Raw genomic sequence first — 16420 nt, forward strand, 5'->3', positions numbered from 1 at the left:
GATGCAAGGGCAAGTTCATGGTGTTTTTGAAAAATGAATCATAGAAAGTTTGGAGAATATTCAGTCCAATTTAGTCAACAAATGAGAAAAGCGAGCTTCAGAGTGATAATTGTTTTATTGAAGATAACTAGCACATGACCAAGGCAGAACGAGACCCTGTCCTTCTGATCACTTGCCCAAGTCGGTGTTTACCACTTTGGCGTTGTTAACAGTAAGAGCACGTGTAATTATGTTAAAAAGGAATGTTTAAGCAACAGTGCTGAAAAGGTGACTATTATATGGATGGCAGGGAAGTGATTTTTAAGACATTCTCAAAGCAAATGTTAACAGCCAGCAGGCACGGCCCAGCCCTGGATGTTCTCGGAGGCTCACAGGGGAGTGAGACAAAATCAATTTCTTATTCTAGTCCCTCACTTCTATGCATTTAAATGGTCCTGCAGCAGCCCTAACATCTATAGTCCCTTTAATAGACAGCATGGGGCTTTGCTGGTGGCGCAGTGGTTAAGAATCTGCCTGACAATGCAGGGGACACAGGTTTGAGCCCTGGTCCAGGAAGATCCCACATGCCATGGAGCAACTAAGCCCGTGTGCCACAACTACTGATCCTGCACTCTGGAGCCTGCGAACCACAACTACTGAGCCCGTGTGCCTAGAGCCTGTGCTCCACAACAAGAAGCCACTGCAATGAGAAGCCTGCGCACCACAACGAAGAGTAGCCCCTGCTCACCACAACTAGAAAGTCCGTGTGCAGCAATGGAGACACAATGCAGCCCAAAATAACTAAACAAATAAAAATAACTTTTGTTTTCTTGGTTTTTCTTGGTCTGTATTTTTGTGATTTGTTTTCAGCACACAGATAGTACCCTGGAACATTCCTCTAGAATATGTAAAGAAAGGCAGGAGGAGTAATTGTTCTCCCAAATTAGAGTTGGCAACATGGATAACTTAAAGTTTCAAGTACCATGTATTTATTTTTGTTTTGTTTTCCTGTTATTAATTACAGCTCAGAAGATGCTGTTTTATATTCGACCTCCACTCTGGTTAAAGAAGGCAATTTGTTCCTCCTCAAATGTTTTCAAGATGGATTTAAAGCAGTTTTTTCCAAAACTTTAAAAGCCAATTCAGGATCAGCACCCCCTGTTCCAATGCCAAAGGAAGATTAAAATAACACACAGATGCCCACACTACCTGAAAATGTGCACTTCGGGAAGTTAGGTGTTAAACACAACTTGAACTTAAGTGCAGAGAGTCTTCTACTAAAAAACTTTTACTTCTACTAAAAAACTTTTACAAAAGTCACCATGGTCCCATTTGAAATTACCCAGGTCAGGAGCTGTCCCTCTGGTCAGTGACTCTGTAGGAATAACCACGGGGACTGCTTTGTGATAAAGATCTTGCTTCCTATTTCAGAAGCTCTGAACACCAAAGATAAAAACTATCTCATTTTCACTTGCTTTTAAGAAACTGAAAATAGGGACTTTCGTGGTGGTCCAGTGGTTGAGAATCCGTCTTCCAGTGCATGGGATGCAGGTTTGATCCCTGATTGGGGAACTAAGATCCCACATGCCACAGGGTAACTAAGCCTGCATGGCGCAACTACTGAGCCCACACGCTCTGGAGCTCATGTGCCACAACTAGAGAGAAGCCTGCGTGCCGCAATGAAGAGCCCACATGCCGCAACAAAAGATCTCGCGTGCCGCAACGAAGACCTGACGCAGCCCAAAATAAATATTTTTAAAAACCTGAAAATAACTTTAAAAAGTATATGGTATGGGCTTCCCTGGTGGCGCAGTGGTTGAGAGTCCACCTGCCGATGCAGGGGACACGGGTTTGTGCCCCGGTCCAGGAAGATCCCACATGCCGCGGAGCGGCTGGGCCCGTGAGCCGTGGCCGCCGAGCCTGCGCATCTGGAGCCTGTGCTCCGCAGCGGGAGAGGCCGCAATGGTGAGGGGCCCGCGTACCGCAAAACAAAAAAACAGAAGGACACACTCTGGAGAACCCCTGCCACACACATGCTCCAGCTACATAAAACACATCCCGGGGGGGTCTGGGGTCCCGGTCCTTTTGAGCCCAGCCCTGTTCTGCCCAGAAGCAGCACCCAAGGAGCACGAGAAGGGGGGCCCTCCCCCCTGCTTTTGTGACTTCCAACAAAGAGACACAGAAGACAGAAACCTCTCCTTTAAAAAATTCTTTTCCTGGGCTTCCCTGGTGGCGCAGTGGTTGAGAATCTGCCTGCTAATGCAGGGGACACGGGTTCATGCCCCAGTCTGGGAAGATCCCACATGCCGCGGAGCAACTAGGCCCGTGAGTCACAACTACTGGGCCTGCGCGTCTGGAGCCTGTGCTATGCAACAAGAGTGGCCACGACAGTGAGAGGCCCGCGCACCGTGATGAAGAGTGGCCCCCGCTTGCCACAACTAGAGAAAGCCCACGCACAGAAACGAAGACCCAACACAGCAAAAACAAATAATTTAAAAAAAAATTCCTTTCCTCCTTCCTTTTTTCCCTCACTGCCTCTCATCTTGTTCTTTCTTTCACCTTCTTTTCTTGAGGGAGACACAAACTTAGTCTTATCATCTGAACAAGTTCTCCTTCCAAATTCACTGCTGGTTTTCTATATAATATTTATATTCCCCCCCCAGGGGGAGGCTAGGGGAATATTCCTCACTGTTTTACCTGCTATGATTTAGGCTACAGGCTAAAAGCCAGCAGAACCTGCTGGGAAACAGAACTGGGTACGGAGGTGAAGATAAGCCATTTTTGCTCCCGTTTTTGAAGGACCTATCCATTGAAAATGTTACAACATGCCTCAGTGGTTTTAAGACATCTCGCTTTGCAGACTTGATACCATCCTTCACAATCAAACTTAGCGCCGGCAAATATTTCAAACTGCAGTGTTAATCTACTCTATCAAATTATAGCGTGCCAATTAATAAGCTGTAACACATCTCTGCTAATTGCCATCTTATTTGTGTGTTACAAGAAGCCGTGACTGGGGTGAATTAAATACAATGAAAGACCTTCTATTTTTACCACTGTTTGCCTTTTCCCATCAGGCAGAACCTGATACTTATCAGCTCCTTGAAAAGCCTAAAGTGGTGCATGGCCTCTGTATATTTCTCCCCCACTAAGGTTTACTTGATAAATCTTATTTCTCAGCTTGGGAACCCTGTATGCTCAGTGCTTTATAGTCCGAGCGGTCATCAATAACATAACCGGAGGGCTTCCCTGGTGGCGCAGTGGTTGAGAGTCTGCCTGCCGATGCAGGGGACGCGGGTTCGAGCCCTGGTCTGGGAGGATCCCACATGCTGCGGAGCAACTAGGCCCGTGAGCCACAACTACTGGGCCTGCGCGTCTGGAGCCTGTGCTCCGCAACAAGAGAGGCCGCGATGGTGAGACGCCTGCGCACCGTGATGAAGAGTGGCCCCCGCTTGCCAAAACTAGAGAAAGCCCTCGCACAGAAACGAAGACCTGACACAGTCAAAAAAAAAAATCTGGGATTTAAAATAAATAACATAACTGGAGCAGACTCCGTCGCCAGTACTGGGTGTTGCTCGTGCACCCAATGTGCTCTGGGAAACATCTTCCCTGCCTGTCTCGGGATCCAAGAGGGAAAGAGAATGGACACATGCTCTTACCATTATCATTGCCTTGCTTGATTTCCTCTGCTGTCCGATCAATCAACACGTACAAAGACCAGACCACGCAGGTGATGGCAATGACGTGGAAGGTGACAGAGCAGAATATCTTCCTCCTCTCACTCCTGGTCATCTGCAGTTTCTCCCACTGCAATGACAAATGAATCACACACAACTGAATCCCCAACCCGTAAATGTTGCTCCCCATTTATACCCCAGGCATAAATCATGAATCGAGGGAAAACATTGAAGAGCTGTCATTTTAGATGACACTATAATATTCACATAAGTCTTTGTGTTTGAAAAGATCTGAAATCATAACCCGTGGAGTTATAACAACTTAAGCATACATTAAAATGAAAAAAAAATTCCTATTCTCCAAATGAATTAAATTAGGTCATTCCTGGTTTGCTACCCTGTATCCCTTGTCTGTAACACGAAGGGGCCAGTTTTAATACTGTTCAATTTTCAGAAATCATAAATTTCCACTCAGGTGTCTGCATATTACTTCTCTGTGGTCCTAGGTTATAAGCAGTAATACATAGTCTCTTCTTGGATTAATACATAACCTGATAGAGTGTTGCATTCTTGAATGTGTCAACAAGTATTTGAATGGCTGAATGGTATCTGTGAGAGAAAGTCAACATCTGTTCACAGCTCTTCTAGAAGACACATTTTATCCTCCCGGCAATGGGAGAAGGTCAGCTGCAGCCCCCTCCAGAGCAGCCTTGCTTTTCTGCTGCCACTACTGTCACAACCACTGTCCCCAAGTCACACTCCTCAGAAAGTTGAGGGCTGCCCCCTCCGCCTTCGGAAGGGGGAGGGCCATAGTGTTTATAGTAAGAAGTCAAGGATTACGTGAGGGAACGTCTCCATTACTTACTTTGAAGTAATAGGCTCTCAGATGGAAGTTTTGCTCTCAAACAATTTTAGCGCCTTGACAGCGACACTCACCTGATTACTGTGCTAGGATCTGATCTTTAGTTTTCTTTGCACATTTCTATAGGAAAATCAAACCACTATGATCTTATTAGGTCATGGATTATTTCAGTAATCCATGATTCTTTACATTCTTTTTTCTTAAAAATTGAAGTATAGTTGATTTACAGTATTGTGTTAGTTTCAGGTGTACAGCAAAGTGATTCTGTTTTATATATATGTAAATGTATATATATATATTCTTTTTCAGATTCTTTTCCATTATAGATTACTACAAGATATTATAGCTCCCTGTGATATATAGTAGGTCCTTGTTATCTGTTTTCTATATAGTAGTGTGTATCTGTTAATCCCAAACTCTTAATTTATCCATTCTCCCACCCTATCCCCTTTGGTGACCAAAAGTTTGTTTTCTAGTTCTGTGTGTCTATTTCTGTTTTGTAGATAGGTCCATTTGTATCTTTTTTTAGATTCCACATATAAGTGATATCATATTATATTTGTCTCTGTCTGACTTACTTCGCTGAGTATGATAATCTTTAGGTCCATCCATGTTGCTGCAGACAGCATTATTTCTATGGCTGAGGAGTATTCCATTGCGTGTGTGTGTGTGTGTATCACATCTTCTTTACCCACTCCTCTGTCGATGGACATTTAGGTTGCTTGCATATCTTGGCTGGTAGTGTGAATAGTGCTGCTATGAGTCGTCACATTCTTTACCTGTTATGCTCTTGCTAAAGCAGAATTCTTAGAGCTTCCGAAGACACACTCCTTTCCCATCCCACCCCACCATCATGCTCCATGAAGCCCTGGCTCTGCCACCAGCTCTGAGACATGGGTGAAGCCTTCGGTCTTTCCGGGCCCAGGTGCCTCATCTTCCTTAGAGTCAGAGATGTGACAGAGAGGTGTGGTGGAGAATACACTCCTCCTTTTCCTGCATTAACAGACTAAGCCTCTGAGGGTTGGCACTGTGCCAGCTGAAGCTACTTTCCCACCTTCCTGGCAGAGGTGACAAGGACTGTTTCCTACCGGTGACATGTGAGTGGCTATCTCCCGGGATGCTGAGTTTTTGTCTTCCTGACACAGGAATTGCCCCTTCCTCCTTCATTTTCTCTCCTTTGCTATTAATTAGGAATTCCTAATTAATGGTAAAAGCCCCAACAGTCATCTTGCAACCTTGAGGAAAAGTCTTGAGAATCGGAGAGACCTCAGCCAATCGGCCACAGCTCACGCCCAGCTGCCTGTCATATGCGAGGGAAAGAAAGCCCCGTCTGACTGAGCCATTATTTCTCAGGCCTCTGCTCCTGGCTGTCAAATGCCATTCCTGATAGGATCAAATGGAAACCTCCTAACTTCCCTTCCGGTCTGAATGTGAAGGTCCTATCACTTCATTTGTAAGAGAGCACAATGCTTAGAGTCTGATCATGACCCTCTAGAAAGCTTCTTAAACATTTTAGAGAAATAAATGTTTTATTTACAAACACTATCCGTTCCTCTCTTGCTGGCCGGTTAGTCATCACAGAGTTTTCCTTACAGAGTCTGTTAGAGCCAACTAACCATTCGTACCTCATCTTGGACTTTCTTTTCCAACAAACTATATGTTATATATTATTCTAAGTAAATAATGGAAAAATCTTAGTGATGAAGCTACGGGGAAACCAGATGCTTCAATCTAAAATCTATTTTTAATTAATCAATATTGAATTGAGAAGATTTCAGGATGTGCATCTTAGCTTTTATCAAAACTTCACATCACAGGTGTGAAAGATTGATTTTTAAAATTTCATTTTGTTATTGATTTATTATGTTAATCTGAATAATTTGTGTGATAATAGAACAGATTATTATTTGGCAATAGCATTTTGTGATTTAATAACTATTTCTTGGATTACCTCCGAATCCAGTATAACCAGATAAAAAGTGCAGGATGGTGCAGAAGGGCAGCTTTACATGTTCAAATTTCCTAAACGTTCCAAGCAGATGGCAATACCTTCATACTGAAATATTCATACCAAATCAACCCTCACTTGTAAGTCTGGCTTTGGGAAGAACGTTTCAAAAGTGAATCTTCGGGCTTCCCTGGTGGCGCAGTGGTTGAGAGTCCACCTGCCAATGCAGGGGACGCGGGTTCGTGCCCCGGTCCGGGAAGATCCCACACGCCGTGGAGCGGCTTGGGCCCTTGAGCCATGGCCGCTGAGCCTGCGCGTCCGGAGCCTGTGCTCCGCAACGGGAGAGGCCACAACAGTGAGAGGCCCGCGTACCGCCAAAAAAAAAAAAAAAAAAGTGAATCTTCTTCAATCTAAGGCGCGTTTTGATGAAGTGGCTGAAACACATTCTTCAAAAGTAATGAGCCTCAAATAGAAAAATATCAGCGGGGCTGACAGGGATGAACCAAACTCCTTTTAGTTCCAGACAATAGGAGCTCTGAAGCTGTCACTTCCTAATCTCAGCAGCGTTTTAAGAAGTGGAGTGTAAAAGGACCAGCAAACGTTGCTACTTTCCTTTACAAATCGTCTCAGGGACCACTCAGGAATTCACCAGACAGCACACGAGTAAACGCGGTACCACAGCCCCCTCCTCCGGACGATCATATCACTGCACACGATACCCAGCACCAGGCATTCACTGAAACGTCAATTTCATAAAATGTTCGTCCACATTTTTGTACTTTCAGGTTTATATACAAAGTTTGAATAAGTTTCGCAAGCCCCACAGTGAGAAGTGGATCGAGAAGGCAAAGATAGAAATCTTATTTTAACAAAGTTGTCACGAAAGGGCAAATACTTATTATTTGGGATGCTAAAATTCAACACCATCAGTTTGCAAAAGATTTTGTGATAGTACAGCGCTAATCTGCACAAATGCACATAGCATCGGGCTTCCCTGCCCAGTTTTATAAAGTAATGTGTGCTTATGCCCACAGACCACGTGTCCGTTGTGAAACCCCACCCCCCCACCCCCCCCACCCCCGACCTGTGGAGCATTAAGGGGAGGGAGCCTCCTGGGTGCTCAGTTTTAAGCGGACACTTGTCTGCAGGGGGTCTCAGAGGAGCTGGTGGAAGTGAGCAGACGCAGCAGGGCGGGAGGGGAGGCTGCCTTGAGCGCCTGGGCCTCTTTCCTCGCCAGCCCTTGCCCTCCTCGGCCCGCTCGTTCCCTTCACCTGCAACACCAGCTTCATAATCTTAGCGCCCGGGACCTCGCTTCCCTTTACAGGATCCCTGGGTCTCTGGCACCTGTTTTACCGTCCTTAGCCTTTGATCCCTTATCCAGACCCCTCAACGACAGAGAGAATTGAATAGAACTCCGTTATTCAACTTAGAAATATACAATTAGATCGTTCTGAAAAGACTTCCAAACTGGAGCCAAAATTGACGCAGATACTGTTTCTGTGAAATTCGCCGTTTGCTCTAGCGAGATGAAACTGAGCAAGTGTTCTAATTTAAATTACTTGTATTTGCCTTCTGTCCTAAAATACAAATTCAAAAGCACTGCCTAATGAGAATGCTTTTTTAATGTTTTTGTTGAAGTATAGTTGAATTACAGCATTGCGTTAATTACTGTGGTACAGCAAAGTAACTCAGTTATACATATATACACATTCCTTTTTTAATATTCTTTTCTATTATGGTTTATCACAGAATATTGAATATGGTTCTCTGTGCTATACAGTGGGACATTGTTGTTTATCTATGGGGCAGAGGTTCTTAAAGAGCTTCCCTAGGAGCATCAGGATCAACATGGGACTTGTCAGTGTGACATTAATGAAAGGAGGAGGCCATTTGGCTGACGTGGCTCAGTGCCTGGGCGCCCACATGAACAAACCAAAATCTAAGCCTCTAGACGTCTCACAATGGACACCAGTCAGAAAGTGTACACGATGCGAGCTGGTCCCTCAATAGAATTACAAATAACCAGGTACACAGACTGCCTGGTTTTCTTGCTAAGAGTCAAAACCTCAAATGTGACATCCATAAATGTTCTGTGGGTCTACCGCAATCTCCTGGAAAAACTCTCTCCCCCCCATAGTGTTCTCTTCCCTTTTGGTCCACCAATAATTACTACTTAGCATCGTTCATGCATGGTCCCACGTGAAGGGGTATTATACATTTCTCATTGAATGCAGCTCCTCCATTTCCCGTGGTAACAGGACAAGAGGAAATGGCCTCACGCTGCAGCAGGGTCTGGGACCCACATCCAAAGAACTCGCAAGCAGGAACAGTGAGTGTGGGCATGTGCGGTGAACCTGTGAAGTCTCCCGCTGAAACGTAACTATGGGATTGCCAGCTCTGATTGCAGGACATTTGGAGCCCATGTTGATCCGGAGTTGGGGGAGGTAGTCATTGACATGCAGGGCAGGAAAGATAACACTGCAAGCAAGTGGCGGTCTTACTGAAAAGTGGTTTACAAATTTTCCCACAAAGAAGAGGAATACTTGGGAACATGGAATCAATGGCTTCATTTGCTACCACCCTTGGCATCCAGAACTACTGAGTAATGGGTATTACCTGGACATGGAGGGAATAATAACACAGGTTCTTCAGCTCTGGGAGTCCTTATAAGTAGAAGTAGTTTTCAGCCTTGGTTAACAGAAGCCTCTGGGCAGGTAAGGTCCCAGCACACATACCAGACCTCACTGACTCCATCACCGAGAGCACACTTGGTCCGTAGTCCAAGCATGTCTGCTAAAAATGAGGGCTCTGCCACTACGTGCTGTGTGCCCTGGGCTGGGTTACTTTAATCCTCTGTCCTTCCATTTCCTTACCTGTAAAATGGTGATAAGAATAGTATCTACAGCAGCCACTATGGAGAAAAGTATGAAGTTTCCTCAAAAAACTAAAAATAGGGTTGCCATCTGATCCAGCAATCCCACTCCTGGGAATATAGCTGGAGAAAATGCTAATTCGAAAAGACACATGCACCCCGATGTTCATACCAGCACTATTTACAATAGCCAAGCCATGGAAGCAAACTAAGTGTCCACTGACAGATGAATGGATAAAGAAAATGTGGTACAGATATACAATGGAATTAACCATAAAAAAGAATGAAATTACGCCATTTGCAGTAACATGGATGGACCTAGAGATTATCGTACTAAGTGAAGTAAGCCAGAAAAAGACAAATATCATATGGTATATGATTATATGTAGAATCTAAAAAGTGATACAAATGAACTTATTTATAAGACAGAAACCGACTCACAGTCATAGAAAACAGAATTATGGTTACCATATTTTATCTATGAAATCGATAAACAACAATGTCCTACTGTACAGCACAGGGAACAATATTCAATATCCTGTAATAAACCATCATGGAAAAGAATGTGAAAAAGGATACATATGTATAACTGAATCACTTTGCTGTACACCAGAAACCAGCACAACATTGTAAATCAACTCTACTATACTCCAATTAAAAAAAGAATAGTACTACAGTACAGGGTCAAGTTTAAGTGAGCTAATGCACATAGTGAGAAAGGTATCAGGCACTTGGAAAGAACTCAACAAACGGTTATCATAACTTGGACCTTGCAGCACCACAGCACCTCAGCCAGTGAGACTCTGGTTGCTTTTTTTTTTTTTGCGGTACGCGGGCCTCTCACTGTTGTGGTCTCTCCCGCTGCGGAGCACAGGCTCCGGACGCGCAGGCTCAGCGGCCACGGCTCACGGGCCCAGCCGCTCCGCGGCACGTGGGATCTTCCCGGACCGGGGCACGAACCCGTGTCCCCTGCATCGGCAGGCGGACTCCCAACCACTGCGCCACCAGGGAAGCCCACTCTGGTTGCTTTTACCTTCATGTTGATACCATCGATGGGGGGTGGGGATGAGTTGGGATTTGGTCATTTTGCAGAATTAAGGCAGTCAAAGCGCCCCACCCCCATCTGTTTTCCAAGTACAAATAGATTTTTCTGAATATTGGCTCTCATAGCAGAGAAATACAGTTTGTTTTTGTTGACTGTTTATACAAAGAAGGGCAAGTGAATGAATTTCTGTGCGTATCCTAGGTGGACTCTCTTGTTGAAAGACTGTACAACAATACACCCTTTATTGTTAGGACTGGAGAATATATCACAGGTTGCAATGTATGTCCCAGTAACTTCTCATTCTTTTTGTCTGGAAATTCAAATCAAAATGTTATGTTAAAGCCACCTAAAGAAATACTGTTTTCGGTGACAGTTTTCACAGAAGGTTAAAGGGACTCAAATATTCCACATAAACTACAGCACTGATGCGAGCGTGCGGTTGTAACTGTGTCTTCCCCAAGTAATGTAATCCACGAGAGGCAGCCTGGTGGGAAACATGCCCCAGGGCTGCTGTTCTGTCTTCAGGATCGTAAAACCCAAGCGGCTACCTGAGAATGGATAAGTAAAGAAATGGCTCTTTTTCCTCAAAGGTAATTCACTTGGATTTCTATATATAATGACTCTTACTGTTTGCTTTTCAAAAACATGTTTTGAGGCCAGCTGACACAACAGGGCTTTACCCAGACATCTCCCATCATTTTACAGGATTCACAGTGGTACCTGGAACGGTTCAATTGAGTAGAAAGGTAGGGGGTGTTATAGTAGGGCCAATTCCACTTGTAACAAAAATCCGAGCATTACTGAAATATTTTAAAACTTGAGGAAAACGTGCACCTATTTAAAACAATAGCAGTACAAATACATTATACTGACATGCTTGTCACATTCATTTCCAATGGGATAGTAAGTTACTAAGAATTGTAACCAGCCCAGCGCTGGTTTAGAGAGGCGTCAGCTACCTGATGAGAAACTGCCCAAATGCAAAGACACCAGCAGAATCAGAGGCCAAGGGAACAGAAGACGTTGCGAAGAGCCTGGGTAGCAGGGGGTCTGGGCGGGAAGCAGGGGGTCCGAGGTGGTGGGAGGGGAGCACATTGGGACATTCAGGCGGAAAAAGCTGGAAGCCCGCTGCTCAGAGAGGCCCTGGAGTGAAGTGACAGGATGCAGACTCGGGTCTGGCACCGTGGATTAGAGCCTGGGCCAGGGAACCTCACCTGTCTGACTTGGGGCGAGGAAACTACCTCCTAAGCCCTCGTTTCCTGGATGGTACAACTGGGATGTGGAACTATCCCTTGTAAAGGGTTGTGGTTAGAATTATATGAGCATAATATCCATACACAGTTAGCACTTCGTAAGCTGTCAAGTAAATCAGGGATCTTTAGCTGGTTTATGAAACAAAGTTTCATGCAGTTCACAGATGTTTAATTAGGCCCACAGTGGGCTTTATAAAATTATAATTATTCTTGAATTCCTTGAAATGTAACAAACTCAGTTTGCTTTAGTCTCCACCAGTCTTTGGTTTACACCCTGCCCACCCACTCATCTGTGTCACCTGCTTGGTGCCTGTGGGCAACTGAATTTGTGACTCTGGAAGTGATAGCATCAGTAAGCAAAGTTCTTCAGTGAGATGAAAGCCACAATGTGCAAAACACATCCAGAGCTTTCAGGATCTGGAAAAGAGCTGTCGACCGTAGAAGCCAACACGAGAGGTGTCAGAAGGGCCAGTAGGTTCTAAAGAGATGCCCAGAAGGGAGCAGTCAGGAAGATCCAAGTTATCGTACTGATTTGCTGGAAGGAGCGTATTAGGAAACTGGTGTGTGACAATATTAATCTTACAGGTATAAATGGCCTAAAAATACTGTGGCCAGTCAATCCAAGGTTTCTAAAATCTTTTAATAAAACAGATTAGCCATATTCAGCCAACTTGATCAGGATTAAATTTTTCCCTATATAATATGTATGTATATTACACATTAAATGTATATCTAACTATATGAATCTCATGTTCCTTGAAGCAATTTTTCTTATGAGCCTTTTCTTGATTTCCCACTGTTTCAAGGAGTTCACGAGAGATGGAATTTCCTAAAAGTTTTGAGCAAGGCATTTGTAATACAGAAAAAGTCAGCTGAGTGAAATCATCCACTAGAGGGCGCAAAAATATCACAGATGAAGGGATTATAGCGGAAAATAAAGAAACGGACACAGGCTTATTTTATAGGTGTCCTCTCTAGAGGGGAGATATACAATGTGGTTCTGGGGAACATGTGCATTGGAATTGCTATGGTAATAGCTAAAAGGTGATTTCCTAGGCTCTGTCCAGATCCATATCTAGGGGTAGAACCTAGGTATCTGCATTCTTAAGCACTCCAAGTGATTTTTATGTGTGTTGAAGTCTGAGAATAGCTTCCTTGAGGGGAAAAAGAAACCCAGAGAAATATTTTAAAGAGGAGCTGTAATTTCTAATACTTTTTCACAAGAGTGAAAATATTCCACCCACCCCATATCTGGGTTGAATAACATGTTGTCATGTAAGAACACAAACTACTTAAAGAATTAATAGATGCATTTAAACAAAGTTACTTTAAAAATATTTAACCAGGGGGCTTCCCAGGTGGCGCAGTGGTTGAGAGTCCGCCTGCCGATGCAGGGGACACGGGTTCGTGCCCCGGTCCGGGAAGATCCCACGTGCCGCGGAGCGGCTGGGCCCGTGAGCCATGGCCGCTGAGCCTGCGCGTCCAGAGCCTGTGCTCCGCAACGGGAGAGGCCACAACAGGGAGAGGCCCGCGCACCGGAAAAAAAAAAAAAAATTAACCAAACTTGCTTGTCCGTTTTCCCTCAAAGGTTATGGAGAAAATATCATACGGCACATTCTGGAAACACTAAGAGTGTGTTACTGCTTCAGGCATGTTGAACCAGTGGAGAAATCTAGGGTGCTGAGTCCAGGGGATACTTAATTATAGGCTGAGACTTCAACAAGAAAACAGGAAGAAAGTTGGGCTACATCTCATAAGATGGCACGTCACCTCTTCCCCACAGAGTCAAGCCCTCGCCTGGGACCCTGGGACTCGCCCTGCTGTCCGCAGTGTTCTCCCCAGAAGCCTGTTTCTCTTTAGTGAGTATCCACAGTGCACACGGGGTCTTCACAGGCCAGGTACCAGCTTGTGCCTAAACGATCGTGGCCTTGCACTTGGGAGAAACTGCCTGCGTGCTAAGCAGAGCCAGAGGCTGGGGAATTAGAAGACTTTAAAAGGACCCAGTGTTGGATTTGGAATTAACAGACACATTACTATATATAAAATAAACAACAAGGACCTACTGTATAACATAGGGACTATACTCAATGCCTTGTAATAACCTATAATGCAAAAGAATCTGTAAAAAGAACATAAATATGTATATATATATGTATATATATACCTGAATCACTTTGCTGTACACCTGAAACATTGTAAATCAACTCTACTTCAATAAAAAATATATATGTTTAAAAAAAGACACATTTCACCTCCTCATTTTCTCGATCAAGAAACTGAGGCCAAGAGAACTGAATTGATTTACCCAGGGTAATACAGTAAGTTTTAGTAGATTTTTTTTTTTCCTGGCTTTATTGGGTGGTAGATTTTTATCATTCAGAAGCTAACTGTTGAAGCATCACAAGGTATCGGGTATTTATTCTAGGTGTCAGGGAGCAAGGTAGCCAAGACTCCTTCTTTTAAGAAGTTTACATTGGTGTCATAATTGTGGATTTTTCTGTATTTGCTGGAACAGGGGACTGTATAATTGTCCATCAATCAGATATAATGGGCTTTCATTTCATAAGCGCTTCTATCCCTTTCCCAGATGTCTTTTATTGTGTGTGTGTGTTTTCTGTACTTATCTTTCTAAAATATTCCTTTGGGTGGCAACAAAGAAAAAGAGAAGTTTCTCCCCGGAATCGCTATGGTGCAGTAGTGCCAGCCTGATTCTAACGACAGCCCACGGTCAATGCTTATTTTCATGTCTGAACGTTGTATATAACGTAACTGGGTTGAGTTTTTTTGTTGTCTTTGTTACTGTTGTTTTTTACTCTCAGGGTATTTTAGTCAGATAAAAATTTGAAATAAATCAGATAAATACATGGTCTCCTCAGCCTGAATGGCAGCTAATCTCTCTCAGTATTGATTCACATTTTGCAGATCATAACACAAATAAAACAAATAGTGTTTTAGGTAATATATTTTAAAACCAGTTTTATCAGTACTTTGACATCAAGCATAATTAATTGGCTCAATATATTACCTTTGAACTTGTTTTTGGCATTTGATCGACTCATCTTTTGCTAAGAATTCTGTCCTAAAACTGAAGACTTATTAGAGAGAAGAGTTCTTCAGACTTTTCAGGGGTACAGGCACACCTCAGAGGCGTTGTGGGTTCAGTTCCAGACTGCTACAATACAGTGAATATCACAAAGCAGCGAGTCACACAAGTTTTCTTGTTTGCCAGCACATATCAAAGTAATGTTTACACTATACTGCAGTCTGTTAGGTGTGCAACAGCATTATGTCTAAAAAACAATGTTCATACTTTAAAAAATACTTTATGCATAAAAAATGTTAACCATCATCTGAGCCTTCAGTGAGTTTTAATCTTTCTGCAATAGTAACATCAAAGATCACGGATCACAGATCACCACAAAAATATAATAATGTTGAAAAAGTGTGAAATATTTCGAAAATTTCCAAAGTGTGACTCAGAGATAGAAAGTGAGCAAATGCTTCTGGAAAAATGTTGCCAGTAGACTTGATGCAGGGTCGGCACAATCCCTCAATTTGTAAAAAATGCAGTATCTGTGAAGTGCAATTAAGTGAAGCACAATAAAATGGTTTGCCTATATATAAATTCTCTAAATTGTATGTAAAATGCTGTGTGTATTTCCTTTTTCTGGGGAGAAGTCTGTAATTTGCATTGGATTCTCAAAGAGGTCTGAGACATTTTCTGGATTAAAAGCCCTTGCTTTAAACTGCTCTCCCTTGAATTGGTTTAATAGTACTGGGTACATCCACTTTTTACAAAATAAGGAAGCCCTGGACCGGGGAAGGATGAGAGGTACACAGAATCTCTACAGGCTGGAAATGAAACTTGTGGTCTGGGGACTTGACAAGTTTGGGAAATGAAGAATAACTCTGCAACCACAACTGACCAGATTTCCTCATTTGCAGAACCTAGAGTGGGTTCCAATCCCAAATGCTGCTTCTCAGCCTTCTGGGTGGTGGGAGAGAATGCGTGATGCTTGCTCGTGTTGTCATGGAGATGCTCATATAACAGCATCTTTATAAGAAAAGCAACTGTTCCCATCCTACCAGCCCCACATCTAGTTTTCCTCCATTTTTTTTTTTTTTTGTGGTACGCGGGCCTTTCACTGTTGTGGCCTCTCCCGTTACGGAGCACAGGCTCTGGACGCGCAGGCTCAGCGGCCATGGCTCACGGGCCCAGCCGCTCCGTGGCATGTGGGATCTTCCCAGACCGGGGCACGAACCCGTGTCCCCTGCATCGGCAGGCGGACTCTCAACCACTGCGCCACCAGGGAAGCCCTAGTTTTCCTCCATTTTATGAAGAAGTTGCTTTGATCAGGGAAAGCTTTTGGGTGGCTAAGCATCTCCTTTCAGTTTCGAGGACACCAAAATGGTGTGTTCAGGTCCTTGCCAAGGCGTCTGTTTCCTGAAATGATCCCTTAGGTCTGACTGCTGTGTGTGTGGAATTTCTTGGGACACACGTGAAAATTGTTCACATTCTAGAACAGATTCCACTTCCCTTCCTGGAGCTTAAGAGTGAGAAGTGAATATGAAAGAAGCTCTTATTCAAAAGTTCTTATTTAATAGTCTGTCATTTCCCCCCCATCTTTATGGAAATCAAATAAAAATGGGTTGGCCCTGCTTCTTTCTCTATGTCATTCATTCCCAGTTATTAAATTTTTGAAAATAAACACCTTTCTGTGCAGCAGATTCACTATCAACTTCTCTAGCACCACTGAATCCCCGCAAATGGACACAAATTAAAT

General features: G+C 43.7%; 2 protein-coding genes across 5 annotated transcripts in view; one reads left to right on the plus strand and one right to left on the minus strand.

The window, feature by feature from the left end:
• TMA16 (translation machinery associated 16 homolog) overlaps positions 1 to 14854 on the plus strand; it is a 62880-nt gene extending 48026 nt beyond the window's left edge. Inside the window, exon 12 of one of the 3 annotated variants that reach the window (XR_003795451.1) lies at positions 13225 to 14854. The gene's annotated coding sequence lies outside the window, so the exon portion shown is untranslated. Of the gene's footprint in view, positions 1 to 1003; positions 1614 to 13224 lie in introns of those variants that run through there. The other 2 variants (XR_003795450.1, XR_003795452.1) reach the window with 2 other exon arrangements.
• Positions 1 to 16420, minus strand: part of MARCH1 (membrane associated ring-CH-type finger 1) — a 324508-nt gene that overhangs the window by 8574 nt on the left and 299514 nt on the right. For both annotated transcript variants that reach the window (XM_029234568.1, XM_029234569.1), the window contains one exon: positions 3639 to 3786. In XM_029234568.1, coding sequence (XP_029090401.1) covers positions 3639 to 3786 — 148 coding nt within the window. The remainder of the gene's footprint in view (positions 1 to 3638; positions 3787 to 16420) is intronic.

The sequence above is a fragment of the Monodon monoceros genome, unplaced genomic scaffold (assembly GCF_005190385.1).
Source record: "Monodon monoceros isolate NGI ecotype Baffin Bay Population unplaced genomic scaffold, NGI_Narwhal_1 Super_Scaffold_20, whole genome shotgun sequence".
NCBI classification, from domain to species: domain Eukaryota; kingdom Metazoa; phylum Chordata; class Mammalia; order Artiodactyla; family Monodontidae; genus Monodon; species Monodon monoceros.